Consider the following 13,575-nt stretch of genomic DNA (forward strand, 5'->3'; position numbering starts at 1 on the left):
AGATTTAGCCATAAATTATCCAAATTGTAAATCCAAGTCATTGTATACATAATTATAGCAAAATTTGGTGAAAATTTTAAAACGTCGTACCTAATAGGCCATATTCTTCAGTCAGATATAGAGGCGGATAAAATATATTTTGGGTCTAAAATGGGCCAAATATTGGGTCTTAAAAGTGCCAATGGCTTTTTAACATAATAATAGTAATAAATAAAATAAAATGAAGCATCTACATAACCTTATCTCTATCACACACACATACAAAAACAATTCTCTAGACTTTTCTCATTTGCCAAATCAGCACAACACTCTAGACTTTTCTCAACTCATTAAAAAGAGTGGAAAAAACAGTGCCACCACCATTTCCATCAAGCAACCTCTCACATCCAGAAATCTCAAGAAAAAAATGGCTTCATCAACTGCTTGCTTCTTGCATTGCTCTTGCTCTGCTACAGCAGCAAGAACTTCTTCTAGAAGCTACGTGCTGCCGCCGAAGCCAGCCCAGCTGATCTGCCGGGCCCAGAAGGAGGCAGCGCCCCAAGAACACGACGGCAGAGATGCTGCCGCCGTGTCTCGGAGATTGGCTCTCACGTTCTTAATTGGTGCTGCTGCTCTTGGATCCAAAGCCTCACCTGCTGATGCTGCTTATGGCCAATCTGGTACTTTTATTTTAAAATATTTATTTATTTTATTTTCGGTTAGTAGTCACAATAAAGAGACTCTGCATGCATGTGTTCAACAAATACTCTCATCTACAATTATTTAAATATTATAAAATCCTATAATTAATAGTACTATTTGCAGCCAATATTTTTGGAAAGCCAAAAACAAACACAGATTTTAGACCATACAGTGGTGATGGTTTCACGCTCAAAGTGCCTGCAAAATGGAACCCTAGCGGCGAAGTCGAGTACCCTGGCCAAGTTGTGAGATTCGAAGACAACTTCGATGCTGAGAGCAATCTCGTCGTCACCGTTACCCCGACCGACAAGAAATCCATCGCCGATTTCGGCCCGCCTGAGAAGTTCCTCTCTCAGGTAACTTCCCTCCCGATCTCATTCTTGCACGAACATAATCTTGGAGCTAGCAAACTATGATGAAATATAGGTTGATTGGTAAAACGTTTTCCCTTCAATCGAAATACTAACCGTGAGACAATAAAAATTTTCAGGTGGACTATCTCCTAGGGAAACAGGCCTACTTTGGACAAACAGATTCTGAGGTGTATCATCTTCAAAGACAACCAAATCATAATCCCATTGCTTCTATCAAAATATTTCTCCATTCCACAACTAAAAATTCTAAAATTAAACCTATAAAAATATATGTGCAGGGTGGATTTGATTCCGGTACAGTTGCAACTGCAAACATATTAGAGACGTCAACTCCGACGGTAGACGGAAAACAGTACTACTTCTTGTCAGTGCTGACGAGGACGGCTGATGGGGACGAAGGCGGGAAGCACCAGCTGATCACCGCCACTGTGAAGGACGGAAAGCTCTACATCTGCAAGGCACAAGCCGGAGACAAGCGGTGGTTCAAAGGAGCCAGGAAATTCGTGGAGAGTGCAGCGAGTTCATTCAGCGTTGCTTAAGAAGATATCAAATCTTCATAATTAAGTATTTTAATTTGATCAAGATGTGTAAATAAAAATGAAATACTACCTTCTTAACATGACAATCTATTTCATCCGTATTTAATTTTAAGGAGTCTGTTTTGAATCTCGCAATATAAGAAATTGCAAAAAGGGAAAATCACATAATTCCATCAAACTAAAAAATTAGACTGAGGAAATTGGGAGCACATTCGAGTCCAGAATCTCACACTATTTCCTCTGCATCTTAAACCTCGAAAGGGGTTTTGAGCTCCGAGCACTGCCCTGCTGCTGTGGTGCATTCCCTCCGATGTTATGAGCATGCTCTATGATCGAACCAGTGAAGGCCTGTGAAGCAGTAAAATATGAGAGATAGAGAGAGACTAGTAGATATTAGGGCCATATGGGAACTACAGTTCTGCCTAACTTTGCTTTGAGGGTTAGTATTACTGAAAGCCTAACCAAGATACATTACGATTTAGGCAAGGTGAGCTTTAAACAGTAGACAAAAAGGAGAAGTGAAAATATACTGTATTGCTGGCTGGGAAAGGAGATAAAATCTTCTTTTCTTTTTGAGGTAGCTCGGAATCCTTGTTTACCACAGCATTATTGCGTGCTGGAGGATCTCCATGAGATGCACCACCTGGATGAATACCATCAAGAGTCAAAAGAAATTGAATATAAATGTATTTCCTAGCAACAGAAGAAGTAGAATTATGCATAAAATTGACGGTGCCACTCCACTCCATATATTTATGTGTGTGTGTTTGTGTAGATGACATTTACCTTTAGATACCAATGGCGCCTCCCGAGTTGAAGGCTGAATCAAAAAGACCACAAAAATGTTAACGAATCTTGTGAATATTTATTTAGTTGATAGGCAAAAGTGCTGAGTAGAGTAAAGTACGAACAAATAATTACAGAAGCTGTAGGAAAGGAATTGATTGGACCCTATAGACCATCATACCAGAATACTTCTAACTTCTTGATTGGTTCGATCAGAAGAGTCACGCCTGAGGGCATTATCTTGTTCATTTTGTAACTTCTCGTCCTCATCGGATCCATTTGCCTCTTCAGCTTCTTCCTCCTCTTTTTCAAGTTCAGCCATCCGTGCTAATATACGTGCGTATTCTTCATCTTCAACTGCACCTTCCCCATTATCCACCTTGACAGGAGGAGCAGAAACAGAGCTTTTATTACCTGGAATTGTTGGTAACAACCAGTCCTGGTTTATCTTCTCATGCACAATATAGCAATGTGGCTAAATTAATCTAAATCACAAGCATAAAGCCATAAAGCAGATCTAAGGATGGCGGATATATCACGTTCACCTCTAGATTCTTGTCTTCGACAAATGATAAGCTCTAAGAAAAACGCTAATTCTTCAGAGACTCCCAATTCTAATGGTAATTTGCTGGTTGTACCAAAAAGACAAAAGCAAAAAAGATCCGGGTAAAAACTTGCCTGATGTAGGTGCTGCGCCGGAAGGAGCTCCCTCGTCCTCAATGTAATCTTCCCTGATTTCTACAACACCCTCCTGCCAAATACAAGCAACGAACTAAATGTAAGTTCATTATGAAAGAGTAGATAGTAAAGACATTTTTAACCACATACAAAAGATTTCAGCAGCATTACACTTCAATACACAAACTAGAAAAAAACATACTATTAGCGAGCAACTTCACCCAAAACAAGAACGATTTCTCACAGAATCAACTGGCTCACCGCTGATTCATGGGCTGTCTTATCAAAGAATGAAGCCTCAAGCTTCAAGTCCTCCATTATAGCGTTCACAGACTCAATTTGGGACTCTATAGCCTCTCCTCGTCTTTTCAAGATCTCGACTGTTTGTTTGGCTGATCTCTCAGCATGGTAGCCTTCCCCTAAAAGGACCTGCATTCGCACTCGAATCTCTGAAACTCAAACTACCATAAACACTTAGGAACTATCTCAGCCACTTCAATATCTGATTAAGCATCATGGATTACAGAAAATCATCCATCATCATTTGAATTAAACGCAATATTTCAAATCGTCTAAGCAAAAGTGAGAATTGGAATCTCCTAATTGGGGGAAAATAGAAATACCAAAAATTTATTAGGGTTAGTCATTCGGCCGGGGAAAAAAGCTGCCTGCCCAAACGGAACCTGCCAATAAACAGAAAAGGCAATCAACAATCATATTTTAGCAACGCCAGCAGCAAGCTAGGGTTACTAAGAGGTGCACACACACATACGCATATAGGTAGAGAGAGACCATGATATCGTGGTGAGTTTCGTCGGGAAGCTTCCGAACGAGGTTGATTAAGCTGGTGTTGTCATCCTTGAAGCTCCTGAGTTTTTCTAGCTCGCGGCGGCGCTGGGTGATTGTGTCCTGCACCCGCATAGACGCCTTCTGCACCTCCTCCTCCGGAAAAACGGAGGATAGCTGCATCACTGTCCCCTTCTTCGCCATCGAACTGTCAGCAGCTCTATAACGATGCACTTCAATAGGAAGTACCGAAATCAATGGTTTCTCGTCGAATAATCTCTCTAACCCAACAACGCACTATGCAAGTGGGAACCCCAAAATACATGATATTAATACTCTATTTACTGGGAACTTACATAAAATCTTTATGATCTAGTGGTAAGAGCACCCGCAACGCATCTCGCGGGTGTCTCTTATTTCGTCCCTCCGAGACGAGACGGACGCGGGACGCGTTGCAGCGTTCTGTCTCGTCACCATCCCGCCGAGACGGTCGTCCCACCGAGAAGGATGGCGAGCCGTCTTGCCACGTGCCCGCGCGACGTGGCGCCAAGCGTGACGCCCAATCGCCGGCCCGCGAGTGGGCTTCGTCACGCTGACGCAATAAATCATTTTTTAAAATTTGAATTTAATAAAAAAATTAAAATCAAACGGTAATATTACCGTTTTCGACCGTTTTTTCTTCTTTTTTTATTTTTATTTTTTTACTCTATAAATACTCTTATTTCATCTTCATTACACACATAAACACACCTCTATTCTTACCAAATCTCTCCATTTCCTCTCCAATTTTCATCTAACCTCTCCAATTTTCATCACAAAATGTCCGGCGACAGAAACGAGGGCGGTTCCGGAGGGTTTGACATCAACGCGCTTGGCGAGTGGGGGGCATGTACAATGTATTGGGTGGTTCGGGTTCCGGTTCGTCGACGCCGGGCACCCAAGGCTCGTCGACGCAAGCGGGGTACCAACCACCTCATTTTGATGTGGATGCATACGCTCGTCCCTCCGCCCCGAGGTATTCGCAGGGATTATCTCAAATTAGGGAGGATTATCTTGATGAACCCACCCCGGAAGGAGGACGAGGCGGTGGAAACTCAAGGGCATTCGACGCCGTGGAGGAAGAGGCGGAGGCGGCCGAGAAGGAGGAGGAGGATGTAGGCCGGCATCCGTACAACCGCAAGGACACGATGGCTGTGTATAACGCCTGGATCAGCGTCTCGTATGATCCCATCGTTGGGAATCAACAAACCCGGAAGTGCTTATGGGAAAAGGTCACCGAGGCCTACAACGAGATTAAGCCGAAAGGGGTCCTGCCGCCACACATTGAAGATGCTCCGCGCTCACTTTGACCGAGTCGACAGAGAGGTCAAAACATTCTACGGCATCTACAAGACTGAAGCGGCTCATTACCAAAGCGGAGCCACGGGAGCCGACATTCTGAGATCGGCTTTGCGAGTCTATTTCGACGACACCGGCAAAGAATTCAAACATGTCGATGTTTGGTAGGTCGTCAAAGACGAGACAAGGTGGGCCAGCGGTGTCCAGTTCAGCACGGGCTCGACCTCGAAGAGCACGAAGCACACAGCGGGTGACCAACACTCGTCTAGTGGGGGTGGTTCAGGCAGCGCCGCACAAGAGGTTGCCTCGCAGGAGGTTGAGGGCACGGCGGACGATGCTGGGGGTCCTCCCGTGGGCGTCGTCGGCCGCAAGGGACCAAGGCGGCGAAGGCAGCTAGAGGGAGGAGGGGCCGAGGCGAATCAAACCAGGCGGGCCCCAAGGGCCGCCCTCCTCCTTAATGTCCATGTACTTCACCGCCACGATGGCGGACACTTCCCGCATGACGTCTGCCCAATTTTAAGCCCATCATGCCGGCATTGTGTATCTAGCGGGACAACTTGGTATTCCGCCTCCACCGCCTCCAGGGAATGATTGTATTTTAAATTATGTCTTTTTTTTTATTTTGCCAAGAATTTAATTATGTATTTTTTTTAGATTTTAAGTTGTAATTTTTATTTTATTTAATGAAGTGTGTTTTTATTAATTGAATTTGTTGGAAATAAAAATAAAAAATGAAATTGAATGAATAGTTAAGGGATGAGATGGTTAAGAGACGGAGTGTTGCAGGTTATGTCTCTTAGTTAAGAGATGGAGTGAAAAGTACAGTGGGACCCATGAATAGTTAAGAGATGAGACGATTAATAGACAGATAAGAAACAGTGTTGCGGATGACCTAATTTGCTGGTACTGTTACGGATGACCTAATTTGCTGGTTATACCTTTCCACTGCTCTGAGTTCGACCTTCATCTGGAGCGCAAACCTTTATTTTTAATTATGTTTGAATATTTTTTATTTCTATACTCACATGTTCATTTTTGTTATGCATTCTCCTTTACATTGTTTTTAATTATGTTTATGTTTGAATATTTTTTCCTTTTTTTACTAACATTTTCATTTTTGTTACAGTATGTAGTACTAGTTTTTTTAGTTAGTTAATTATTTACACTCCTACAAACATTTTCGATTTTGTAATATACTAGTATAGTAACTAGTTTTTATAGTTAAGTAAAAATTTGCACTCCTATTTTGTTTCCAAAAATAAGGATTTTTTACTATGCTTTAATTATTTTGATTTTCCCTATTATGTTTGTTATTTATTTTAATTGTTTTATTTATTATATTATACTCTATTATTTTTTTTATCATTTTAGGTATTGTATCTCGTACTTCAAATAAAACAATTCTTAGTTTTTTTATTGCTTTTATTTTTAGTATGAACTTCTTATTTCTAACATTTGATGTAATATTATTTTTAGTAAAATTCTTACTTCATTTGAAAAAGTTCTTACTGTTTAAATTATTTTTATAATCAATACTATTATTTTATTTATATCATAATTATTTGTCGTACAATTCGTATCCATAAATTAAAAACTCTGGATACGTCATTCGTCACCTCATTCTACTCATTCTGTTTATTCTGCAAATGTTCAAAACTTCAACGTTTTTATTTCATTTAATAAATTCTCATAAAAACTAAACTAAAATATAAACGTGGGCTCGAAAGGTTGATAGGCTTATGGTATTTTTAGGCCCATTTTACTTGTAGAATTTTGTAAATATTAAATCTGATAAAACATATTAGTAGTATTTGTTTATTGTACATTAAATTTATATAGATTTTTTTTACGTATATGCCTCTTGGAGGTCACGTTATCTTTTATTTAAATTTTATAATAAAATATTTCGAGACCTTACGCTATTTCGAAGCTTTATGACTTATGATGATAATATTCTAACATCTCAAGATTTTACTCATTAATGAAAATTACTTATAAATTTTTTGCATTCATAGCAGCCCATTCAACATTTTAGCCAAGAAAGAAGATAAATCATTGCAATTTTACAAAAAATATATATGTATAAAGGATTATAGACGGTGAATACTAAAAAAAAAAGAGAAGTTGCAAAAGATAAGAGCCTCACTTTATTGTAAAAATCATAGTAACAGTTAGTATACATAATAGCTAAAGGCTTCATCCAAAAAATGATGCACCGATGAAAATTGGTGAAGCACGGCTCTACTACTCGTCGGCAACCTCGATGAGGGTTGGCTCATAATCGCTCGGCGCCTCAAAACCGTGCAGGTTCATCAGTGTCGCTGCCACGTTGGCTAGCCCGGCACCGGTAAGGTCTTGGCGGAATCTAACACCCGGAGCCAACCCTGGCCCCCCGATAGCAATAGGAACCTACACAAGGTGGTCATACCTCATGAAAGATCATCACATGTGACGAATGAAACGCAGCTTTGTTGGTAAATGTAAAAGTAACGGGACTGCTTACTTACGGGTTGTAGAGTGTGAGAGGTGAGGATTTGAACGTTGCCATCCTTGTCGAGAAGGGGTTCGCCTTTCTTGTTTCGCTTCACCATATCCTCGGCATTACCATGATCAGCGGTCGCAACGTAGATACCACCAACTTGCTCGATCGCATCGAGTATCATCTGCAAAAAAAGTTAGCAGTTCGATCTACGAGAGCCTTAAACGAATCAGGAAAATATTCGTCATACTCACAAAATTACACTCTATACCATATTGCAGCAATTAACAAATATTTGTCATACTCACAAAATAATCCAAGCTACAGAGAAAACTCACCTTCACAGCTTCATCAGCGGCCTGGCAAGCTACGATTGTTGCTTGAACATCGCCCGTGTGTCCAACCATGTCGCCGTTAGGGAGGTTTGACACGTACCTTAACAGCAAGCATGTCTCATTAAAATCAAACTAAGCTTCCTATGTTGAACATTATTCATCAGCTATTAACCACAGAACGAGGCTCGATGAATCACCTGGCCAAATTTGCGACTAAGGATGGCATCCCTCGCTTTCTCAGCAATCTCCAAGGCCTTCATCTTTGGCTTGGCATTGAAGCTAATGCCAATATCACTTGGGATTTCAACATATTCTTCCATATCCGGGTAGAAGCATTCGGACCGGTTCCCATTCCAGAAAAATGTGACGTGACCAAATTTAACCGTTTCACTGTTAGCAAAACCAGGGCATATTGATATCACATCACTAGCTCATAATGAAGAATAAACAATAGCTCTAACAACTTGCCTGCATGCGAAAGTACGGATACCGTTGTGCACCAAATATTCTCCGGAGGTTCTTTCAATCTCTGGAGGAGAAACAAGATAATGACTAGGAAGTTTCAGTTCACCGTCATACTGAAGCATCCCAGCATACCGTATTTTAGGATATCTAACACTGTCAAATTTATCGAATTTGTCATAGTCAAGTGCCTTGGCCAGCATGACCATACGATCGGCCCTAAAGTTGAAAGTTACAACCGCATCACCGTCAACAATTGGCCCAACCGCCTTCCCGTTGTCATCGACAATAACAAATGGAGGTAAGAATTGATCATTTGCGCCAGGAGACTCTCTTAGCTTCTTCACGGCTTCAAGAGCACTCTTGAACTTGTGGGGTGCTTCTCCAAGCACCTGAGCATCCCAACCTCGTTTCACGACGTCCCAGTCATTCTGCAAATTAAAGGAAGATGGTGTGGTGAAAGAACTTATTAAAGGAATACGCATTTACAAGGAAATTCGAGAAGGGTCTACCTCATAACGATCCATTGTAACATACATACGCCCTCCACCAGATGCAATCTTGGCACCAATGCCTTTCTCACAGAGCTTTGCTAGATCATTTTCAAGACTTTCCACAAAGCCGACGCTGGATCCATCCAACACGTCACGTCCATCGGTGAGAATGTGAACTCGGATTCTTTTAGCACCGTGCTCACTAACTCCCTTAAGCAGCAACTACATCACAAGAGTAATACATCCACAATTACTTCCATTATCATTACAACATCATGGAACCACAGATAGAGAAAGGCCATCCACTTCTTTGGAAAAAACAACGCAGGTTGCTGAAATATGTGAAACAGAGATACCTGCAACTGGTCGAACCTAGAGTGAACATCTCCATCACTTAATAATCCAATCAGGTGAAGTGTCCCATATTTGAAGATTCTTTAATATACTTGAAACCTTCCCATTCGTAGATTTTACCAGTTTCCAGAGCAATATCCACAAGCTTCGCCCTACATTGGCCGTGATAGGACAAGACGTTAGTGCACATTTCCTTAAAATTCTACCTGTTTCCTTTAGTGATCGTATCACAGACTCCCCAAAAGAAATAAAATCGCATTTCTATCATTAACTATGGATAGTAGCACCGTATATCATCTAGTATTTTGCATCGTCTCAATCAAGAACCTGCAAAACTTCATCTACCAAGCTCAGTTTTCCTACAAATCAGCTGAATGCTTAAAACAAGAAAAATCTAAATCCAAGGAGTATATAAGCTCATCAGTCTTTCAATAAATAAGCTCAATGCTGAAGAAGTAATAACTAAAACCTACTAGAACTCACCAACATCAATAACTAAAGCTAATGAACTTAATTCCCTTCAAATCTAGCTTAACACTAAAAACAGAAAATAATGAGAAGTAACCATATATCTGACCCTTGTGCATAGATACGGCCAGCACCAAGAGCATTGTGTCCAACCTCACTGTTCCCCATATCATCATCTGAGGGCAGTCCCACCGCCGTCCCGTGCGCCTTCACCAACCTCCACCTCTCCGGCGCCCCCTTCACCACCCCAAAAAACATAATTCATCTTCCTGGCACAATAATTGCACAAATTAACAAAAGAATGCGTACTTTTTTGAGAGAATCCATGGTTGGGGTGTGGGCGACATGGATGCAATTGTATTAGGATTAGCCTCTCCCCAGCCATCCAAAACCACCACCGCCACGATTTTCCCCTTCGCCAATTTCGAGTGATCCTTCAACTTTCATGAAAAGCCCGAACTCCCCATTCCTCTGCTTTTCTCTGCTCAAACATAAACGAATCATTTCGTATTTCATCATCAAATTCAAACATATATATGCATGAATATAACTATATAATCAATCGGAATTAGCGATACTCTAATTCTCATAGCATGAATGCAGACGCATGCAAGCAACTACAGTCTACAGTTAGATATAGAATATGCATATAGAGTGAGAGAAGTGCCTGCGAGCTAGATTTGAAGAAGAAATGCTTTGAATTTTGTGTGAATTATTTGTGATCAAAAGATTTCAACTGCGAGCTAGATTTCTGGAAGAATGTAGAGCTAAGAGCATCTCCAGTGGGCGGACATCCCACTCGGACATCCACTAGGACATCCCAAAAACACCTCCTGCCACGTCACTAGGACATCCCACCCCACTGCCACATCACTAGGACATCCCATGCATATCCGCCCTTCCCATCGCCCTTCCCACTAGGACATCCCGCAATAAAAAAAATCATAAATTCACAAATAAAACAATTTACGTTTACGGAAATAAAATTTGACCGAGAATACGAACGGGAAAAATTAACAACTTTATCGGAAAAAACATACATGATTCGAAAAAAAAAATTACACACTAATAAAAAAAAAATTCATACATTATCACGTCAACCCCTCCGAGTCCAAACCTCTTCGATAATATCCTGCTGAAGTCGAATATGGGCATCTGTTTGCCGCATGTCGGCAAATGCACGCAGCCGCTCGACCTCTCCATGAGGTACCCCCATATTCACATTCGCGGTGGCCACGCCGTGACTTGGACCTGCACCCGTATCATCTTCATTGGTCCACTGAGTCAGTTCCGCAGCTTCATTTTCGACAATCATGTTGTGCATTATGATACATGCGTACATGACATCGCCGATGTTGGGAATATACCACTGCCGTGCAGGACCCTTCACTACCGCCCACCGACTCTGGAGCACACCAAATGCCCGCTCCACATCCTTGCGCGCTGCTTCCTGACGGCTCGCAAAGTATGTCTTCTTTTGTCCGGTCGCATGCTTGATTGACTTCACAAAGACAGGCCAGTTTGGGTATATCCCATCTGCCAAATAGTACCCCATATTATGCTGGTTGCCGTTGGCGACGAAACTGATGGCGGGACCAACGCCATTGCACTGATCGTTGAACAGGGGCGACGACTGGAGAACGTTGATGTCGTTGTTGGACCCGGCGACTCCAAAATAAGCATGCCATATCCACAACCGGTAGTCAGCTACAGCTTCAAGGATCATCGTGGGATGCTTGGCTTTGAAGCCGGTAGTGTACATCCCCTTCCAGGCGGCGGGGCAGTTCTTCCACTCCCAGTGCATACAATCTATGCTGCCCAACATCCCAGGGAACCCGTGCACCGACCCATGCATATCTATCAGCATCTGGCAGTCTTCGGGGCTCGGACTCCGAAGATACCGCTCCCCGAATATCGCTCTCACGCCCGCGCAAAAATTTTGCAGACACTCGACTGCTGTCGACTCGCCAATGTGGAGGTACTCGTCGAACATGTCGGCCGCGCCTCCATACGCCAGTTGTCTGATTGCGACAGTGCACTTCTGCAAGGGCGTGAGTCCGGGTTTGCCAGCTGCATCCTCTCTGATCCTAAAAAATAGGTATCTACTCTCTAAAGCACCCACGATGTGCAGAAACAGCGGACGATGCATCCTAAAGCGTCGCCGGAATAAGGCTTCCCCAAAACGCGGTTGCGGAGCGAAGTAGTCCGCATACAACCGAATATGTGCAGCAATGTGGTCACGTGGTACTTGAGTTCGACGATGGATCGGCCGAGGTACCGCCGCCTGCTGCCGCCGCTGCAACCTCTGTTGTAGCAGCCTCTGTATAGCACCTGAAACAGCGACCTCCAATTCATTCTCGCTATCACTGTCACTAGACATTCTAGATATACTTGAAATTAGAGATGTAGAGAGAGAAACTTGTTAACGCAAGTGATGCGAATGAAATAAAATTCAACGAGCCGTATATATAGAGTTTCAAAAAAAAAAAAAAAAACGGGACGTCCGACCGGACGTCCGAGTTGAAGCCACAGTGGCGGACGTCCGCCCGCCCGTCGCCGGGATGTCCGAGGACACCCGACGTCCTCACGGGACGTCCGTATCCGACCTCCGACCTCCCAACGGCGGACGTCCCGTCGCCCTTCCCGGTGTCCGACCGGACGTCCTACCGGAGGAGCGCCATAGGAGATGCTCTAAGAGTTTGAACGTGGAATTTCTAGATAAATGTACACGTGGCGTTGCACGTGACACCGTGTCTCTCTTTTTTTCTTTTCGTGAAGAGATAATACGAGTATTAAAAAAAGTGAGTCGATTATTGGGTAGTTGACACATATATTCATAATAACTTTATTTTAGAGGAGCAAATATCTTTGATTTAAATAATCGAATCGAATCGAATCGTATGAAAGGAATGTGAGGGAACAAAATTTAAATTTGAAATAAGGTTTGGTAGTCCAACTTCTCTTAAAGCAAGCTTTTTATTCTTTTCCTTTCATGTATATTCAGCTGAAATTGGTTGGCGATAACGAGCACTATAAATATTTTAATTTTAAAGCAAGATGAGTAGTAATTTTAGAGAATTTCATCATGTTTGATACGTAGGTAAAAATTATCATATAAATTCAATCATATTTCTCAAATGTGTTACGGGTGACTGAATTTAATTTGATTTTCACTCAAAAAATGACACCTTTTAATTACATTGATGAGGTGGAAAATGGGCTGAGACTAAAATAAATCCAAATACTAGTAGTCTAGTATTAAAAAATAAAGGTGGTATTGGGCAAGACAAAGATGTCCAATGCATTCGATGCTCTTATGGTCGAATTGTCTGGGCTATTATTAGGGCCCACCTCCAGCTCAACAATGTAGTCATAAATTCATAATACTAATATATAAATAATTTATTGTTTTGCAAAAAAATGGTGAAAGAATGGTGGATATTATTATCAAATAAGGAATTGTTATTGTTGAAATTTTGGGAAAGTTGGACCTTTGAAATCGGGCAAATGTTATTTTCATATTAAGATATTAACATTGAGCATTTTATATTCGGCACCACGAGATTTTATACAAATTTATTTTGTAAGTTCAGCGTAGAGAGAATAAAATAGAGAAAATGGTTTTACCATTTTAGAAATGTACTACCAATTTGAGTAAAACATTAAAAAAAATGTGCCTTTAGAATGTGACGGAAAGAGTAGTAAATACCTAAGAAGTATCATGATTATGAGTTAAATTTATATTACCCCAATTTTTAAAATTATAGTACTATAAATTAACGGCCCTCATACGATGATTTC

General features: G+C 41.6%; 2 protein-coding genes and 1 pseudogene across 4 annotated transcripts; 1 reads left to right on the forward strand and 2 right to left on the reverse strand.

The window, feature by feature from the left end:
* The first annotated feature begins 155 nt into the window (after positions 1 to 155).
* Positions 156 to 1,706, forward strand: LOC121741220 (oxygen-evolving enhancer protein 2, chloroplastic-like). 2 transcript variants are annotated; one of them, XM_042133923.1, is made up of 4 exons: positions 158 to 659; positions 805 to 1,037; positions 1,172 to 1,222; positions 1,334 to 1,706. In XM_042133923.1, the coding sequence occupies exons 1-4, from the start codon at positions 221 to 223 to the stop codon at positions 1,592 to 1,594; spliced, it is 984 nt and encodes a 327-aa protein (XP_041989857.1). In that variant the 5' UTR covers positions 158 to 220; the 3' UTR covers positions 1,595 to 1,706. The 2 variants fall into 2 exon arrangements, with proteins under 2 accessions (XP_041989856.1, XP_041989857.1); XM_042133922.1 differs by having other exon boundaries at positions 156 to 659; positions 1,172 to 1,706.
* On the reverse strand, positions 1,366 to 4,161 carry LOC121741222 (RNA polymerase II subunit 5-mediating protein homolog). Of its 2 annotated transcripts, XM_042133926.1 has the most exons (9): positions 3,851 to 4,161; positions 3,682 to 3,741; positions 3,320 to 3,487; positions 3,059 to 3,131; positions 2,562 to 2,794; positions 2,381 to 2,414; positions 2,125 to 2,237; positions 1,825 to 1,942; positions 1,366 to 1,506 (listed from the first exon to the last, which is right to left on the reverse strand). In XM_042133926.1, exons 1-8 carry the CDS (start codon positions 4,046 to 4,048, stop codon positions 1,826 to 1,828), a joined length of 996 nt encoding a protein of 331 aa, XP_041989860.1. In that variant the 5' UTR covers positions 4,049 to 4,161; the 3' UTR covers positions 1,366 to 1,506; position 1,825. The 2 variants fall into 2 exon arrangements, with proteins under 2 accessions (XP_041989860.1, XP_041989859.1); XM_042133925.1 differs by lacking the exon at positions 1,366 to 1,506 and having other exon boundaries at positions 1,659 to 1,942.
* A 3,145-nt stretch (positions 4,162 to 7,306) lies between these two features.
* Positions 7,307 to 10,428, reverse strand: LOC121810876 (annotated as a pseudogene).
* Positions 10,429 to 13,575: the final 3,147 nt, after the last annotated feature.

The sequence above is a fragment of the Salvia splendens genome, chromosome 7, assembly GCF_004379255.2.
Source record: "Salvia splendens isolate huo1 chromosome 7, SspV2, whole genome shotgun sequence".
NCBI classification, from domain to species: domain Eukaryota; kingdom Viridiplantae; phylum Streptophyta; class Magnoliopsida; order Lamiales; family Lamiaceae; genus Salvia; species Salvia splendens.

Excerpts from the sequence above, each read along its gene's own strand:
- LOC121741220 (XM_042133922.1), top strand. The coding sequence starts at position 221 with ATGAAGCATCTACATAACCTTATCTCTATCACACACACATACAAAAAC. Across the intron at positions 660-804 it reads TGCTGCTTATGGCCAATCTG|CCAATATTTTTGGAAAGCCA; the intron begins GTACTTTTATTT and ends TACTATTTGCAG. Across the intron at positions 1,038-1,171 it reads CTGAGAAGTTCCTCTCTCAG|GTGGACTATCTCCTAGGGAA; the intron begins GTAACTTCCCTC and ends AAAAATTTTCAG.
- LOC121741222 (XM_042133926.1), bottom strand. The coding sequence starts at position 4,048 with ATGGCGAAGAAGGGGACAGTGATGCAGCTATCCTCCGTTTTTCCGGAG. Across the intron at positions 3,742-3,850 it reads AAACTCACCACGATATCATG|GTTCCGTTTGGGCAGGCAGC; the intron begins GTCTCTCTCTAC and ends GTTTATTGGCAG. Across the intron at positions 3,132-3,319 it reads AGACAGCCCATGAATCAGCG|GAGGGTGTTGTAGAAATCAG; the intron begins GTGAGCCAGTTG and ends TGTATTTGGCAG.